The sequence below is a fragment of the Carassius carassius genome, chromosome 12 (assembly GCF_963082965.1).
Source record: "Carassius carassius chromosome 12, fCarCar2.1, whole genome shotgun sequence".
NCBI classification, from domain to species: domain Eukaryota; kingdom Metazoa; phylum Chordata; class Actinopteri; order Cypriniformes; family Cyprinidae; genus Carassius; species Carassius carassius.
Genome location: NC_081766.1, coordinates 18,384,095 through 18,402,575, shown reverse-complemented (window position 1 = coordinate 18,402,575; position 18,481 = coordinate 18,384,095). Strand labels below are relative to the sequence as shown.

Genomic DNA, 18,481 nt, shown 5'->3' with positions numbered 1-18,481 from the left:
AATATTAGGCACTAATGTATATTCCGGTAGCTATTAGTAGGCTAACAGACTGAATCTCAGTAGTAAGATTTTGATTGAAATATAAAACTCATTACATTATTAGTTATAAGAGCTTTTTTATTTGTCATGCGATTTAAAAAAAAGAAAAGAAACATGGAAATAGATGCTAGTTATTTTAATAATATATTTTAAAAGAACATATATTTTAAAATTTGTTTGTCTTAGCGTTTTTTTTTTAAAGCTATATACATTTCAAATGAATGGACTGCATGGAGGAAATATGTGAAGAAGATTGCCTCTAAAATAGAAGACTATTTTGTATACAATTCAAAATATATCTTCAAAATATAAATAAAAATTCCCTAATTGTGGAACTGATCAATAATTTCTACACTAGTGTAACTCACTAGCAATTCATATAACCTCCAAGCTAGGTGGCGACACAAACTCATGACAGCAGCACTACTTTCTTCTACTTCGTGGTTGAAAAGCGTCAGCTCAAAACAGAAGAAGCAGAACTTGAACCTGTATGCTGCTGTAAGTATCTATGATAAGTATTTCACAGTATCCGGATAGGCTCTTAGTTTTTTTCACCTTAACGATCAGCTGTTATTCTTCACTTGTTTAAAGCAAGCAGGAAGAAGTGAACTGGTATACTGTAGAAAACCATGGCTTTAACTAACCAAGCAAGCTGACAAGCCAGCGTATTTATGAGCCGGTGTGTAGAAACAACCTGATAGTCTGGGCACCGATTGATGTGCTCGTAAGGCTAATATCTTGCTTCATATATGTATTATGCAGTAATGCTTCGTTAAAACCACTCGTTAGCGAATTTACCTCAGCGAAACTTTTTTGATGCTGATGAAAGTAACGTTACTGTGATTTTTGCTAGTTCAACTATAAAGTCTTCGTGTATCCTGCTTCTGCTGCCATTAATGGTTAATTTAAAAAGCGAAATCTCGGTAGAATTTCCGTTTAGATAAATAATAATATAAAAAATCCGGAAAAATTATTCTTAGGGTACAGGTCACCCAAAAATGTAAATATTTTTGCTGACAATGTACTCACCTCAGGCCATTCAAGATGTAGATGAGTTTCTTTCTTCATCTGAAGAGATTTTTTGAGAAAAATAGCATTACGTAACTTGCTCATCAGTGGATCCTCTGCAGTGAATGGGTGCCGTCAGAATGAGAGTCTAAATAGCTGATAAAAACATCACAATAATCCACACAACTACATTTCATCAATTGGTGTTTTGTGACATAAAAAATAAACATGTTTGGAAGAAACAAATCTGTCAGTAATGTATTTGAACTTTAAACCATTGATTCTTGCCAAACCAAATCTAATCTAAAATCAATAATAATACTTCCTCCAATGAAAAAATCTCCAGTTGTCTTCTGATAATAATATCAACCACCATATTTCTTTAGAACTGTTTTTGCCTGTAAACAGTGCTTGTTCTGCACACATTTCTCTCCTGATACAGATGAGAGGATTTTTTACTGAAGCAAGCAAAATGGATAGAGGACTCGTATGGAGTTAAATACAAACCCGATTCCAAAAAAGTTGGGACACTGTACAAATTAAGAGTAAAAAAGGAGTGGAATAATTTACTAATCTCATAAACTTATATTTTATTCACAATAAAATATAGATAACATATCAAATGTTGAAAGTGAGACATTTTGTAATGTTATGCCAAATATTGGCTCATTTTGGATTTCATGAGAGCTACACATTCCAAAAAAGTTGGGAAAGGTAGCAATAAGAGGGCGAAAAAGTTAAATGTACATATTTATTTACCTTTATTTTACCAGGAAATAATCCCATTGAGATTCAGAATCTCTTTTTCAAGGGAATCCTGGCCAAGACGGCAGAATAATAGTTCCATTTTAAAAATACATATAGAAACATTTAACAGAAAAAGACATTTTGGCAATTTAAACATCATCTCAACATATTCACCAGCAGCACTCAGTAACAGCACATGTGCATTTAGTACTCAAATAGTTCTTTATCCTCATTTTAAATTGTGTCATTGTCGGTAAATAGTCAAATTTTAGCTTATTCTGCAATTTATACCAGGAAAAAGGTGCAAAAACTTTAAAAGCACTTTCACCTAAGACAGTTCGCGTTCGTGGAATATCATACATGATTTGGCCATATGATCTAAGATTACACTTCCTGGTAGTGTCTTTTGGATTCAGAAGAGAACATAAGTAAGGAGGCAATTTACCAAGTATGGCCTTAAAAAGAAAAATATACCAGTGTTCCAGCCTGCGATTGTGCAGAGATGGCCAACCAACACTCTCATACAAGTTGCAATGATGAGTACGAAAATTTGAATTTTCTGTAGAGAAAATATAAGGAACAGCTGGAGGACCAATTTGCAACTTATTAGGTTAATTGGCAATAAGGGTATAAAAAAGAGCCTCTCAGAGTGGCAGTGTCTCTCAGAAGTCAAGATGGGCAGAGGATCACAAATATATAATATCAGAAAGGAGTTTATCAGAGAAAAATTGCAAAGAGTTTGAAGTTATCATCCTCTACAGTGCGTAATATCATCCAAAGATTGAGAGAATCTGGAACAATTTCTCTGTGCGTAAGGGTCAAGGCCAGAAAACCATACTGGATGCCTGTGATCTTCGGGCCCTTAGACGGCACTGCATCACATACAGGAATGCTACTGTAATGGAGATCACAGCATGGGCTCAGGAATACTTCCAGAAAACATTGTCGGTGAACACAATCCACCGTGCTGTTCGCCGTTGCCGGCTAAAACTCTATAGGTCAAAAAAGAAGCCATATCTAAGCTTGATCCAGAAGCGCAGGCGTTTTCTCTGGGCCAAGGCTCATTTAAAACTGTGGCACTGTGGACTGTGGAAAACTGTTCTGTGGTCAGACGAATCAAAATTTGAAGTTCTTTTTGGAAAACTGGGACGCCATGTCATCCGGACTAAAGAGGATAAGACAACCCAAGTTGTTATCAGCGCTCTGTTCAGAAGCCTGCATCTTTGATGGTATGGGGTTGCATGAGTCCGTGTGGCATGGGCACCTTACACATCTGGAAAGGCACCATCAATGCTGAAAGGTATATCCAAGATCTAGAACAACATATGCTCCCATCCAGACCCATCCCATCCACCGTCTCTTTCAGGGAAGACCTTGCATTTTCCAACATGAAAATGCCAGACCACATACTGCATCAATTACAACATCATGGCTGTGTAGAAGAAGGATCTGGGTACTGAAATGGCCAGCCTTCAATCCAGATCTTTCACCCATAGAAAACATTTGGCGCATCATAAAGTGGAAGATGTGACAAAGAAGACCTAAGACAAGTGAGCAACTAGAAGCCTGTATTAGACAAGAATGGGACAACATTCCTGTTCCTAAATTTGAGCAACTTGCCTCCTCAGTCCCCAGACCTTTGCAGACTTATTAAAGGGGAAGAGGGGATGCCACACAGTGGTAAACAGGGCCTTGTCCCAACTTTTTTGAGATGTGTTGATGCCATGAAATTTAAAATCAACTTATTTTTCCCTTAAAATTATACATTTTCTCAGTTTAAACATTTGATATGTCATCTATGTTGTATTCTGAATAAAATATTGAAATTTGAAACCTTCACATCATTGCATTCTGTTTTTATTCACAATTTGTACAGTGTCCCAACTTTTTTGAATCTGGTTTGTATGTCTTGATGAATTTGTTTATTACAAACATGCACTTCTTTGCTTCGCAAGACATTAATTGATGGACTGGATTAATGTGGATTACTTGTGGATTATTGTGATCTTTTTATCAGCTGTTTGGACTGGACATTTGTAAGCAAATGATGTAATGCTAAATTTATCTAAATCTGTCATGAAGAAACTCATCTACATCTTAGATGGCCTGAGAATGAGTACATTTTCAGCAAGATTTCATTTTTGGTTGAAATATTCCTTTAATTGTAATTTTCTATGTAAAACATATATTTTTATGTATTCTAATCTAAGCATTAGCTGTTATTTTCAAATGTACTATACAAACATATGTTGTCTTATAACTCTTATAACTATGTGGTCATTATGTAAGCATTTTTTTTTATTCTCTCATTCTGTAGGAATAATGTTCAACAGCAATGGCTACTTACAACACGCTGCAGGACCGGATCAGAGTAGCCAAGGAGCTGCTTGAGCGAGTGGACAAGATTTGCAGTCGACAAGGCCGTGAGGTTGAGGGACGTGCTAAACTGTGCAGTAAGATGCGGGCTGAGCTCAAATTCCTGCAGAAGGTAGAGGCCGGCAAGGTTGTGATCAAGGAGTCCCACCTGCAAAGTACCAATCTCACTCATCTGAGGGCCATCGTCGAATCAGCCGAGAATCTAGAAAATGTGGTGAGTGTCTTGCACGTGTTCTCCTACGAGGGACCTAATGGCCAGAAGCAGACGTTGGTGGTTGATGTGGTGGCGAATGGCGGACACACTTGGGTGAAAGCCATCGGCCGCAAGGCAGAGGCACTGCATAACATCTGGCAAGGTCGTGGCCAGTATGGGGATAAAAGCGTTATACGACAAGCAGAAGATTTCCTGGAGGCCAGTCGGCAGCAGCCTGTGCAGTACAGCAACCCTCACATTATATTTGCCTTCTACAATGGGGTCTCCAGTCCTATGGCAGACAGGCTCAAAGAGATGGGCATATCTGTGAGAGGTGACATTGTTGCTGTTAATACAATGATCGGAGTTGGAGAAGAGGAAGAGGATGAAGACAGTGAAGACAAACCTGGTTGGGCGGAAGAGGACCAGGAGGGAGAGAATGAAGCTTTAGTTGAGGAAGAAGAGGAAGTTGATGACAACGATGACAGTGATGATACAGAGCTTATGCACACCTGTGTTGATCGAGACACCATTGTGGCCAGCCTTGCCTTCCCCACTGAAGTGAAGGTGGACGTGTGCAACAGGGTGAACCTTGACATCACCACTTTGATCACGTATGTGTCGTCCCTCAGCCACGGCAACTGTCACTTCACTTTTAAGGAAGTGGTGCTGACTGAACAGGCCACACAGGAATGCCAAGAGAAGGTCCTGCCCCGGCTAGAGGAATTCATGAAGGGAAAAGAGCTGTTTGCTTGTCATTCCGCGGTTGAGGATTTCCAGGTGATCTTGGATACGTTAGGAGGCCCGGGAGAAAAATGCAGAGCCAAGGAGCTGCTGGCCAGGCTTAAAGTAGTTCCGGATCAGCCGTCTGAGCGCACCAAACGCTTAGTTACGAGCTCAAAGGTGAATCATAGATCACTGATGATCTTTGGGACAGGGGACACCTTGCAGGCCATCACTATGACTGCGAATAGCGGATTCGTTCGCGCTGCTGCTAACCAGGGTGTGCGATACAGCGTGTTTATCCACCAACCTCGTGCACTCACTGAGGGGAAAGAATGGAGAGCAACTCCAATATGACTGAATGTCAGGAGGTTATTGTATAAGATATGGACAGTTATTGTATGAGAGATGGCTAGAGTTATTTATCATTCTTAAAGCCAGACACTCGTGAGAGGCACTACTGTATAGTCGCAAATAAATTGTATGGCTGGTTGGATACAGACACTCAGCAATCTTTATGTAAACTAAGTGAGCTTAGTGCCTCAAATGTAATTCAATGCAAAGCCAGCAGAGATGTCAAATTAACCAAATGTATGATTATATCAAAAATATAGTGTCAAAACAGTGTTTAAACAGAGAAGTATACTTTCTTTTCAAAGCTCTCGTCTACATGCCTCAGGGTTTTATTATTATTATTTCAATTTCTTTTCACAAACCTGATCTTCTGGTGACAAATTTTCATAAGAGTACTAAATAAACTCTTCAAATGACTTTACCTCATGAAGAATATCTCCTTGTGGTTCCCTGACATTATGTTGTGGTTTTCTTTTGAACTTTTCATTCAAGATTCCTGAAAGAAATGTATCCTGGTTTCCACCAAAATACTGAGCAGCAGTTATCAACACTGATAATGATGATGTTTCTTGAGCACCAATCAGAATGATTCCTGACAGATCATTTGGCAATGAATGAAGATAGCTGCTAAAATTATATTTATTAATATTAAAACAAGTGACTGACATTTATTTTAAAAATTAATTTATAAAGAATTCAACACTTTCTGGTTTTGAAAGACGTTTATTGTTAATATGAACTACAGCTGTGCTTATTATTCTAGGACACCTGTGTGAACTTGAGGGGAACTGACTTCATAGATCCATGAACGTCAAGACTGATTGATTAAAAATAAAAAATGCAAAAGTAAGGCCAGCTCTAGTATAATATATGTGTAGATGCTTCATGACATGACACCTTGCACAATGAAATTCAGATTGAGATAAATATTTTAATATTTCATAAAATAACTTCCTATTCATTTCAATAGTTATGATTCTATTTGAGAGGAACTAGAAAGTCACTGATATCACAGTCCTATTTTACCATCATTATGGCCTTCAGTAAGAGACAGGCAACTACTGTACGGTTAGCCAGCTGACCATTAAGCGGACAATTTTGTTAAGGTGGTGACATCGTAAAACACAACATGCTAGTTTGAGTCTGTACTGTAAACCCTATACTGTAGACGTATTATCGGCAAGATGGCCCTGGAATTACAAGCAGTTTTAAAACAACCCTAAAACTAATTGTAGTTGAGAGAGAAATGTATAATGGAGAAGTAACCCATCAAGTTATATGGCATTATTTAACAAGCTCAGATCTTAGCATACGATACATATTTCCTTTGTTTACATGTAACCAGTCTGCGTGAAGACCAAGCCCAGCCAGCCGAAGCTGTCAGTAGTGCTGCTCCCTTCCGAGTCATGAACTGAAGCAAAGCTAACAAGACGTCGAACACACGAGTACCTGTTCATTTGGTAAGTATCTGATTTGTACACACTTTTTCTATCACGTTTACTGTAAACAGCACACTGCCATTCGTTTACTTTGTTGGACGGTTTGTTATACAACCACGTTATAAGTTCTCAAGCGGTACGTTTTTCCTGTTAGCAGTCGAGTGCTAAAAACCAAATCCTCCCTTAAACACGGAAGTGGCAGTTAGCGCGCTGTCAGTATTTAAATATAAAAGGAAAATCACTCGAGATTTTACTCCCGAGTGCTCGCGAACTACAAGAGCCCCTCGTGTATGTCATTTCGACACAATTGAGTAAACATTAGACTGCTAACTCAGCAGCTGTCATTAACTGTATCAATGAGCACTTTCTGAAACAAGGTGGTGGGCGATCCCCTTTTTGAATGATAGAACCCCTGCATTAGAACAATTCACTCTCTAGCGGCTGTTGAATGAATTAATACAATCCACGCGAGTCTTGCTTTCCTGTAAACGACTGTACGAACGGAACAGGTGTCAAATATCGCGCAAGTATTGTAGCCATTGTTCAGTTGTCGTGGAATGGATCACCAAACCAAGTTAGTTTATTTATTTGCCACAGCGGTAGGTCCTCCGCAGTCCGCGCCCTGTTCGTAAAATATTTTGGCATATTTACATTATAGTGAAACCTACAACACGTATTTTAGATTTTAAATGAGGTTGCTTCTGCTAAAGGCCATTGGAGAACATGTGTGACTATTCATGTTGTTTGATACCTTATACATATCTGTGATCTACAGTCTGTCAAATTATTGTAGCTTTAGGGATACAAAAGCTGTTCCCTTAAATGGACAACTTTGTACTTTATCTACCTATCCATCCATCTATAATATATATTATTATATATATAATATATATATATAATAATATATATTATAGATAAAATATATATTACTATTATATATAATGGGGGTGTATTTAATTATAATTGATATGTATTGTATACTCAGACATGATGCGTGGTCTGTTTTGAAAGGCTAATTAGTAAATATACCGCTATAATGACAGAAAATATTAATTTTGAAGCACAGGATATCTTCTGAAAAGGTGCTCTCACTTGTTTCCTCTGACCTTGCAATCTTTATGAATTAAAAGAAGGTCATTTCAACATATCCAAATATTTACCAACAGTTCAAAACCATAGTCTTTGGTTCAGAGATATTCACTTCACTCCGTCACTTTGCAACCCTGTAACATTCTTGTCTGTTATTAGACTGAACCAGGGCCACAAACAAAATCCTGCTGAGGTACCTTTATAAAAATGTGATGCCCCATTAGTCAAGTGCTCATTTACATTTTCCATTCAATTTTTTTTTCTGACTCTTTGTACCAACAAGCTTGTTAATATGGTGTTAATCATGTGAACATAGTCACACCCTCTCTATATACACCACAGAAGAGCTGTGTAAAGGGAGTAAAACAAAAAAACAACTAAAACAACTGCTGTTGGTAGCAGTCTGCACTTGAGTCAACAGCAATAATACTAGACTCCGCCTATGATTTCAGGTTTTCAGAGTTTTTTTTTTTTTTTTTTTTTTGTACAAACTTATTACATACAATCGGATTACACCTATGAACTATAGTCTCACAATCTGGACAGTTGCCTGATACTGAGCATTATCTGTAAGTGATTTATTTGGCAATATGTAATCCATTGATTCCACATGGATTACATTTGATAGGAAGATTTAAAGGGGTGTTCCCCTTCAAAAAAATTAAATTCCGCCATCATTTACTCACTATGTGATTCCAAACATTCTTTGTGGAACATAAAAGATGATATTTGGAGAAATATACCATTGGCTGTTAACTTGTTTGTCCATACAATGGAATTAAATGGTCACCAAAACTGTTTGGCTGACAACATTCTTCAAAATGTCTTCTTTCATGTTCCACAAAAGAAAGTCACACAGGTTTGGAATGACATGAGGGTGAGTAAATGATGACAGAACTTAAATTTTTGGGCAAACCATCAACAGTTCTTTAGGAGAACTGATGAGTTTGTGTTCTTCCTTCATTCTAGTGAGCAATGATGTCAGTTAGGAAGGGAACTGACAAATGCTGTGCTAGCTTTCATGAGAAACCTCATTGTCTTAGCATTTTTTCAGGGGATCGAGAAGAAAGTAAGTCTGTGTTATCATCATCATCATAAGCTGAATGAATGATGTGAACGAGACAAAGCTGATTATTCATAAGTAACACCCCAAACATGTTTGACTCACTTGAAAGGGTGCAGGTATATTATTATTAGTAATGAATGACGGTAATTGTTCCTGTATGACTAAAATAGTTGCTGCTGTATAAACAACCACACAAGCATTAACATCTACTCTGTTCTTCTCAAAGTTCTTCCTTATAGGTTTCCCTTAATACCCACCTACCTCTGATTTCTCACTACTTCACTGCACTGCCACCCATCTCTCATTTCCTGAAGCCATGGCTGCTAACAAGAATGCTTTGGCCCTTCACAAAGTGATAATGGTGGGCAGCGGTGGCGTGGGGAAGTCAGCATTAACACTGCAATTCATGTATGATGAGGTAAGACTTAATGTTTAGGGATTTCACATCATGTGTAAATTGAGGTTAACTACGAAGTTTAATTATGCTGTTTTTTTTTCAAGTTTGTTGAAGACTATGAGCCCACCAAAGCTGACAGCTACAGAAAAAAGGTGGTTCTGGATGGAGAGGAGGTCCAGATCGACATCCTCGACACAGCTGGACAGGAGGACTACGCTGCCATTCGGGACAACTACTTCCGCAGCGGAGAGGGATTTCTCTGCATGTTTTCCATCACAGAATCTGAATCCTTTGCTGCTACTGCTGATTTCAGGTAGACAGATGACTTAGAAACCGGTGTTTAACACAATACTGGTCTTGCACAGTAGAAATCAAAAGCTTGGCTAATTATCATGTTCGTGCAGCAAAACATATCCAGAGCTTTCTCATTTTACCTCTAAATTTTAGAGAACAGATCCTTCGAGTGAAGGAGGAGGAGAACGTACCTTTCCTGCTGGTGGGAAATAAGTCTGACTTGGAGGACCGACGGCAGGTCGGAGTGGAGGAGGCCAAGGCCAGAGCAGATCAGTGGGCAGTCAGCTATGTCGAGACTTCTGCCAAAACCCGTGCCAACGTAGATAAGGTAGGCCTTGCAAAAACTGGTTTTGCAACCATTACATGTAATACTTTGAGGTATAGTTCACCCAAAAATGAAAAACGTCATTTTTTATTTACCTACATGTTGTTTCAAGCCTGCATGACATTTTCCAATGTGTAATTTAAAAGATGATATTTTGAAGAATGTTCAAACTAAAAAATAAAAAAAAACTAGGGCTATCAATGGATAAAAATTTTAAATAGTCACACCTTTTTTCTGTGATTAAACATGATTAATCACACACTTCATAGACCATTTATCTTGCTTCAAATGTTTATTTTGTTATAATTTGCTGTATCCAGCATTTTTGCTTTAAAGGGATACTCCACCCCAAAATGAAAAGTTTCATTAATCACTTACCCCCACGTCATTCCAAACCCATAAAAGCTTTGTTCATCTTCGGAACACAATTTTATATATTTTGGATGAAAACCGGGAGGTTTGTGACTGTCCCATGAACTGCCAGGTAAATTACACTGTTGAGGTCCAGAAAAGAAAGAAAGACATCTATCTGCCTCTAGTCTATCTGCCATCAGTGGTTCAACCGTAACAATATGAAGCGTAGAATACTGTTTGTACGCAAAAAAAAAAAAAAATTAATCTCCTCTGTATCTCTGTATCGTAGTGCCATTTTGGAGAACATCTGCTGAACGCAAACTATGCATGTTCTTCTGTTTTAGCCGCGCTGCACAGATGTGCTGTTTTCATTCAAATCAAAGCGTAAATGCATGTAGAAACCATATCCATGTGTCGTGGCTGACACAGAAGAGTGTAAGGTGCTTGCGTTCAACAGATATTCTCCAAAATGGCACTATGGGGAGGCAGAGACACAGAGGAGATCAATTGTTGAATAAAGTCTCTTTTTATTTTGCGTACAAAAAGTATTTTCGTCTTTTCATAACATTACGGTTGAACCACTGATGGCAGGATGGACTATTATGATGAGGTCTTTCATACTTTTCTGGACCTTGACAGTTTATTTTACTTTGCAGTTAATGGGACAGTCACAAGCCTCCCGGTTTTCATCTAAAATATTTTAAATTGTGTTCTGAAGACAAACTAATCTTTTACGGGTTTGGAACAGTGTGTGTGTGGGGGGGGGGGGGGTCTAAGTGATTAATGACAAAATTTTCATTTTGGGGTGAAGTATCCCTTTAATTGCATTAAATTATTTTAACATGCTAAGGATTGTAAAATTAATTGCATGCATTAACAATGACAGCCTTAAAAAAAATTAATTGGCCCCCACTGAATTTGATGTAGAAATATCTTTTGTGCTTCAGGCTGTCAGTAATACATGTTTTTGATGATGTGAGTGCGAGTAAATGATGACAAACTTTCATTTTTTGGGTAAACTATCCCTTCACTAAGTACAATGAATCAGTATTATTAGCAGAACTAATGATACATTCATACAACCTTTGTAATCTCTCCAGGTGTTTTTTGATCTTATGCGTGAAATCAGAGCCAGAAAAATGGAAGATGGCAAAGAGAAAAATGGAAAAAAGAAGAGAAAAAGTTTGGCAACCAGAATTCGAGAAAGATGTTGCATTTTATAATGACTGGGTCACACTATAATGCTAACATCTCTTCTCTACCCTTCCACTGCTCCCCAAAAAATCCATCAAGTTTCATAACACTCCAGGAAAATATGCTGGACATCATCTCCTAAAAGCACATCTAGGCTACAGCCTGTGTCTGTTTCTCAATGGTCTAAAAGGGCAGAACATGAGATATGCATTAAAATGACAAACGGTTTCAAAGGTCTTACATATCATAAGAACATTTCTCTGCTCAAGCACACCGTAACTGACTATAAATAATACTATAATATTTTTTTTTACTTGTAACTAGATTCTGTTCACTTTAGTTGCTTTTAGTTGAATGTGAGTACATTAAGTGCTGAACACTAACACTTTAGGTAAAATCCTACTACTCCTAACTATTTGTTAGCAAGTTTACAATGTATTTTGAGGATTTAAACCTCCTGTTCTGTTTTACTTTTTAAATTAAAGCCTTAATATTAGAGTATAAAAAAATGTTGGGTGTTAAGCCACATAAATGATGTTAGGTTATTTTCTAAAAGAAAATTATAGCTATATATCTTTGCGTAACATAGCCAATGCTAAATATTTCCCAAGCAAATATACAAATTATTAAAAATATTCTCAGGAATCGATGGAATTTATTCCTAATTGGCTTTTTACCAAAACCTTTCTTTAAATTCAAAGTTTAAAGTGCAAAAGCTCATGCATTTCAATAAAGCTGGCACTGTCCATTATTTCATTTTCATATCCTAAATCAAATAGTGCACCAAACTCGTTTCCAATCTCTCTTTTAAACACATATACAGTACTGTGCAAAAGTCTTAGGCCACTAGTATTTTCACCAATAACAAAATTGTCAGTTATACCAATGTTTTGTTGTAGTGTGTCATCAGTAAATATCAGTTTACATTTCCAAACATTATTTTTGCCATTAAATGTAATGATCTAGTGAGATTTTTGTTTGCACAAGGAGTCTGACAACAGAGATCTGATCTCATCATCATCCAGTCTGTCTGGAATAACATGAAGAAACAGAACAAACTGAGACCGACTCAATCCAGAAGAACTGTGGCAATGTCTCCAAAACATGAAAAAACAATGCACAGGTGCACCTAGGACAAAAGCTTTTTTACTGCATAGTGTGGTTATACTAAATGTTGATTTAATTTAGTAAAGTTAATAGAAGTTTATTAATAAAATCTATTTATGGCATTATATTTTTTAAGGCATCCCCCCCATACAGCATTTTTACACAAGTGCCAAAAACTTTGCAGGTTCTTGAAGCATTTTGGAGACATTGCCACAGTTCTTCTGGATTGAGTCGGTCTCAGTTTGTTCTGTTTCTTCATGTTATTCCAGACAGACTGGATGATGATGAGATCAGATCTCTGTTGTCAAACTCCTTGTGCAAACAAAAATCTCACTAGATTATTACATTTAATGGCAAAAATAATGTTTGGAAATGTAAACTGATATTTACTACTGACACACTACAGCAAAAGATAGAAACAACTGACTTAAAAACATTTTTGTTGGTGAAAATACTAGTGGCCAAAGACTTTTGCACAGTACTGTATATAAAATATTTGTAGTCAAAAGGGCTTATTCACTTATCCCTGTGTGTGGCACCAGATTTAGAGGTTTGTTTTGTGCTATCTAGGGGTTCCAAATAACACACAGATTTTACAATTTAAAAATGAGAGCGTCATCTAGCTTGAGTTGACTTTACTGTGAAAACAGGTTGGAATTTATTACAAAGACTGAATTGTGTACTTTATCATAACTTATATGCAATTGAATATTTCTTGCTAAGTTTATTATATTTTCTATTTTAAATTAAAAAGAAATTTTTTAAGGGGAAGAGTATATTGTGAAATCATACTTCATCTTACTAAAATTAAAAACCGCTAAGGGCTAGACACAATCGGCATTTCAGGCACCTGGTCCTGCTGGCTGGAGTAAAAAGAATTGTCACCCTTTGATGATTGGTTTTGAATAAGCACATCCATGTGTAAATAAATACATGTGAGCTTGACAGTTTATTTCCACATTACTATTTTGTAATCTTTTGCAGCTACAACTACACTGTTTCTTTTAAATGCTTTCTTACCGTCTTACTTACTGTCTTTACTCAGATAGGTGTGTGCACTGTGGCATATGCAACTTTTTCGTTCCCTCGGTTTAATCAGTCATAGTGGGTTACTATCCCTCAGCAAGCTCTTGATTGGTCTGTTTGTGTGGTAAGTGTGCCATGTGGCAATGATACTGACATAAACAACTGATGCCTCAAGAGACCCATCATGACTTTTAAAGAGTGACTGTCTTTGAGCGCAAAAAAAAGGTTTACAATACATGACATTTTAATATAAGCCTCTATTGTTTTAGTCTTTCTTATACATTTAGATACACTTTCATTCTATATTTTGGGTGTCTCGTGGCAAAATGCTGAACATGCAGAAATTTGAATTCAGAATAGGGTCAAAGACCAAAAGGCCAAAATATAAGCATTATCGAACTAGCTGACATCAAAGACAAAAAAAAAAGACAGCACTGATGTATGTAATATTACAACAGTAATTATGGTGAATGTAGAATAAAAATCAAATACAAACATTTAAGCATAATGACCTTATAAAATGTTTTGTTTCTGTTACATTAATAAAATCTATTTTTGTAGACCTCCAATATGAGATTCATATGATATACTGTACAGCAAAAACATAATACCTACAAAAAAGACTGAATTACAACTTGCAGAAATGTGTAGTAATGTTACAGTGTTTTATCTACATTTTTCCATGGTAAGATTAATTTTGAAGATATTAAACATGTTTTTAGTAAATATAGCATAACAGATTTGAACTTGAAATTGTTTTTGACAAGGACTGTATTGCATTACAACTTTTAATTAAATTTGGCGTATTATTCAACAATAGTTTTTTGTGGGCCGTTTATGATTACAATGTCTGTTGCCAGTCCATGTTTTTTATTTATACAAAAAAGATCATAGACTGTGGTAAAACCAAAAATAAAAAGTCCATAGAAAATTAGTAAAGGAGCCAAACCTAAAAAAATACTTGACCTGACCTGTTCTAGTTAACAGCACACAGTCAATATTGAGAGGTAGATGGATGTGTTGATCATACATCTTTTTGTTAAGACTGCATTTTGAGTTTGAAGACATATTCCTCTGAATTCAGTGAAGGATTCGCAAACTCCATGGGAGTGGGCCAGAGATGGCAAACTACTTTAAATAGGCTGCCAGTTACAACAGCACCCCAGTTTTATGATCCTTTTGTTGAAGTGCAGATATAAAAGTAAAAGAGAATGTCTCTTTATACAAGCAAATACATTTGATTTTAAATGTGAAATGTTGTGAAGTCAGTTTCTCAAGAATTATTGCTGGTGAATCCTGCCTCGGGTCCATGTGTTTGGCTGGCTCCGTTTGACTTAAAAAACAGTGCACAACTGGTGCACTAAATAAAAAGGACTGTTCAGTGACTTTTCCCTTTCACTGGAGTTAGATAAGGTTTTAATTGTAGTACCTCCCTTGTCTGCTTGTATTGGTTTGTTTGGTGTTGCATTTAGACTGAGCTTGTGTAACTGAGATGGGCTGTAGGTCAGCCCAGGGATCTTGGAGCATTGACGGTTTGTAATATTTTTCCATATCATTTGCCCCTCTTTCCCTGCCATGCGCTGACCCAAACGGAGTGGATGTCCGTGGGGAACCCTTTAGGAGAAAATTATCATGCAGAAAGACGTTAAAACGACCACACTTACTCAGAGGTGGTATAACAGTGTCCTAACCAACAACAACAAACGCTCGTAAATCACATTAATTAATTAGAGCAGCAGAATACCGCAAAGAAGCGAAATTAGTGCACATAAAACTGTTTAAAAGCTCAAATTGGGCATTAGATTTTACCCTGGAATGCTTGTGAACTACCTGATATCCAGAGTGTCGTCCTGGACTCTCATACGGCGAGCGTCTGAACGGTGCGCCGCGGGGACTGGGGCTCGATCTGCGCGGGGTGTGACCCGGAGACTGAACGTTGAAATATTTCCCACCGCCGCCGCCTCTGTTACCACCAAACTCTCTCGGTGGTGTATTGGGAGAACACTGTCCAAATCTAGGTCCAAACGGCGGCGGTGGGGTAGAAAATGCCCACGGAGGCGATGGAATCAGACTCCCTGTCCTGTCGAAGGCTGGAGGCGGGCTGCGGAAGCCTGCTGCCCGTGGACCAGAGCCCTGGCGGGGATGGCGAAACTGTGGTCTTTGCATCGCGTACTGATATTTTCTAACTCTGTTTCCCAAACCTCAGAAGACCAGTGTATTTATAACGTGACGCTCTTAAACGTGTTTTTCGCTTAGCATAACAAAACAGCACAACCCGGAAGAAGAATCGTCTCTCGTCGATTATTATTTGAATACAAAGTCAGTGAAAGACTCAGTACTGCCGCCTATTCTCACGGCGCGCGAAGCGCCCAGAGACGCATTTAAACATCACAAGTACGAGTACCACTAAACACCAACCATTTAACAAAAGTTTTAGTGTAGTTCAGACACTAGTTGTTTCAAGTATTTAAAAAAAAAATAATAATAAAATGAAACCGTGCAAACACTAGCCAAAATTTTTAGTATTTATTTTGAGATGTAGCTAGCCTATTTTGTTTTGTTGAAGGAGCACTTGACTGGTCCACCAGCACCGAAACAGTATGGAACTGAATGGACTTTTCAACTGGGCGTTTTATATTTGTATCCCACCTGGGAGATAAATGTGTGAATTCTAGAACCTTTATACATGAATAGCTAAAAAAATTATTCTTCTCTCATTTCACTCTATGTGCTTTTCTCAAAAACTTCTCTCCATATTCAAAGTGCAGTATAAAATAACACAGGCTTCATATTTAATAGGTGTCTGAAACCTGCATCAAATGTAAAATTAAGAACTCGTACCCTAGGATGCCCTATTATTATTAGACTATTATTATTATTTTATTGAGAGCAGTGTTTATATCTCTATATGTATTGCTAATAATATATTTGTGAGAGCTATATCAGTGTACTTAATTTGCTTCATTGTATATATATATATATATAAACGCTTTTCGAAGTTGTAAATAAAGCAAAGATGATTGGAGCATGTTTTACAAGAAAATAATATTACGTTTTTCTACTTATAAATATCATGTTTAACTCAATGCATTACTTACCGTTTTAACTATTTGTAAAATTCACAAGCAACGTATGAGTGAAAATTATTTGAAAGGTAATCCGACACGTTTTTTTTTCAGTGTTGGAAACTAAACGGTTGTTTCTCTTCAGATGCCAGTAGAGGTCAGTGTAACCATCACTTTTTATACAGTTTACTAAAATATTAAGCAATGAGCAGATTAACGTGTTTAACGAATCTGTGCAGTAAAAAAATAGCCAAGTATTAAAAACTAAATAGAAATAAAAAAAACTCCCTACACTCTCTGGGTGGAGGGGTCCAGGGTTATTGTGAATAAACCTCTGTTGAGGACACGTTCATATTTTATTAGCTGTGCTCTTGAAAACAGATCATAATTCATCAAAAACAAAGTTCTGTGCTGAGAGGATAAGAGCTTTATAGTGAGGAGGAATTACACTTTCCCACAGCACTAGAGTTCTGACTCAGGACTGCTGATAGATTGACATCAAGGGTGTTTTCTTTTAATACATTATTAAGTTCATTTCAAATCTCTTGTGTCAGAGTATCACTGATAGAGCAGTGTTTGGTTTTCCTGTTATTTAATTTGGAAACAGAGAAAGCGTGGCCTTAAAAGGTGATCTAAAGCTTGAGACATTAGGTTTGGGAACTTCCTCCAGGGCTAACAGCTGCAGTTAGAATACAATGGGATTAAAAATTTCTAAATGTCACTACTAAGTAATTTCTAATATAGGTGGTGCAAATAAAGTGAGTTACCTTAATTGATCATAAGGGACTTGATGTTCAGCACAAAACTTGATGTTAAAGTCACTTGTTTGTAAGTTTAGTTAGTTGTAACATAAACATTACATTACAATATTATAACATAAAAGCAGTCAAAGGATATAATTGATGCAGCCTATATGTAAACCTAAATCATGTCATTAGTTCATTTGGATGCTGTTTTCAGATTGTTTCTGGGTGTTTGAAGTTTCTCAGTTCAGATATTAGGTTGGCCAAGCAACTACAATGTTTTGCTGTCCTGCTTAAAAAGACAATGTTGATCATTAGTTGGCTAAATATCAGACGCAGGCTTGACTGGCATGGCCTGAGTCTGGAATTAACAAGCACGTAAATGTACACAAAAAAGACATATGAGGCATGTGTTTGTCTTCAAAACGTGAAGAACAAAATGTTTTATGGGACAAAACTGTGTCACTGTAGGCATATGCCATCTCATTGAGAAACAATGTGGCACTCAGATGAACCCTGTTCCCTCTTAAATCTCCCAGGCAAGTGACCTATTTCTTTGTCTAACTTTGTACCACCTCAAATGCCCCTCTATCATCCACTCACTGAAGGCTAGTGACTTCCGCAATTTACTTTGTTTACTGTTGTTGTTGTCGTCCTAAAAATACCCTGAAATCTTGTATGTTCATTTTATGATGAGAAACAAAATGTGGTGTTTGAAAAAAAAAACTTGTTCAGCAACTGTTATTGTTATGCAGCATTCCATAAGTGCTAATATACAGTCCACCCAGTAGGAGGCGACAGGTGACCATCTTTATGAGTGGATCATTCATTCAACTGATTCATTCAAAATGCTGATTCATCCAGGAACTTACTGACTTTATCTGAATCTCAAAATTAATTGAAGTTGCATCTGCGCTGCAGTTCTTCTGTTAAATGCGTAAT

The 18,481-nt window shown here is 37.1% G+C and overlaps 3 protein-coding genes across 5 annotated transcripts; 2 read left to right on the top strand and 1 right to left on the bottom strand.

The window, feature by feature from the left end:
- Positions 1 to 457: 457 nt before the first annotated feature.
- Positions 458 to 5,856, top strand: LOC132155013 (UPF0415 protein C7orf25 homolog). The gene is made up of 2 exons (XM_059563778.1): positions 458 to 537; positions 4,112 to 5,856. Exon 2 carries the CDS (start codon positions 4,130 to 4,132, stop codon positions 5,441 to 5,443), a length of 1,314 nt encoding a protein of 437 aa, XP_059419761.1. The 5' UTR covers positions 458 to 537; positions 4,112 to 4,129; the 3' UTR covers positions 5,444 to 5,856.
- Positions 5,857 to 6,790: 934 nt separating this feature from the next.
- LOC132155012 (ras-related protein Ral-A-like) lies at positions 6,791 to 12,349 on the top strand. Of its 2 annotated transcripts, none has more exons than XM_059563777.1 (5): positions 6,791 to 6,900; positions 9,349 to 9,452; positions 9,536 to 9,744; positions 9,879 to 10,053; positions 11,505 to 12,349. In XM_059563777.1, the coding sequence occupies exons 2-5, from the start codon at positions 9,351 to 9,353 to the stop codon at positions 11,625 to 11,627; spliced, it is 609 nt and encodes a 202-aa protein (XP_059419760.1). In that variant the 5' UTR covers positions 6,791 to 6,900; positions 9,349 to 9,350; the 3' UTR covers positions 11,628 to 12,349. The 2 variants fall into 2 exon arrangements, with proteins under 2 accessions (XP_059419760.1, XP_059419759.1); XM_059563776.1 differs by having other exon boundaries at positions 9,261 to 9,452.
- Positions 12,350 to 13,952: 1,603 nt separating this feature from the next.
- mplkip (M-phase specific PLK1 interacting protein) lies at positions 13,953 to 16,039 on the bottom strand. 2 transcript variants are annotated; one of them, XM_059563774.1, is made up of 3 exons: positions 15,562 to 16,039; positions 15,136 to 15,345; positions 13,953 to 15,103 (listed from the first exon to the last, which is right to left on the bottom strand). In XM_059563774.1, the coding sequence occupies exons 1-2, from the start codon at positions 15,895 to 15,897 to the stop codon at positions 15,148 to 15,150; spliced, it is 534 nt and encodes a 177-aa protein (XP_059419757.1). In that variant the 5' UTR covers positions 15,898 to 16,039; the 3' UTR covers positions 13,953 to 15,103; positions 15,136 to 15,147. The 2 variants fall into 2 exon arrangements, with proteins under 2 accessions (XP_059419757.1, XP_059419758.1); XM_059563775.1 differs by having other exon boundaries at positions 13,953 to 15,107; positions 15,140 to 15,345.
- Positions 16,040 to 18,481: the final 2,442 nt, after the last annotated feature.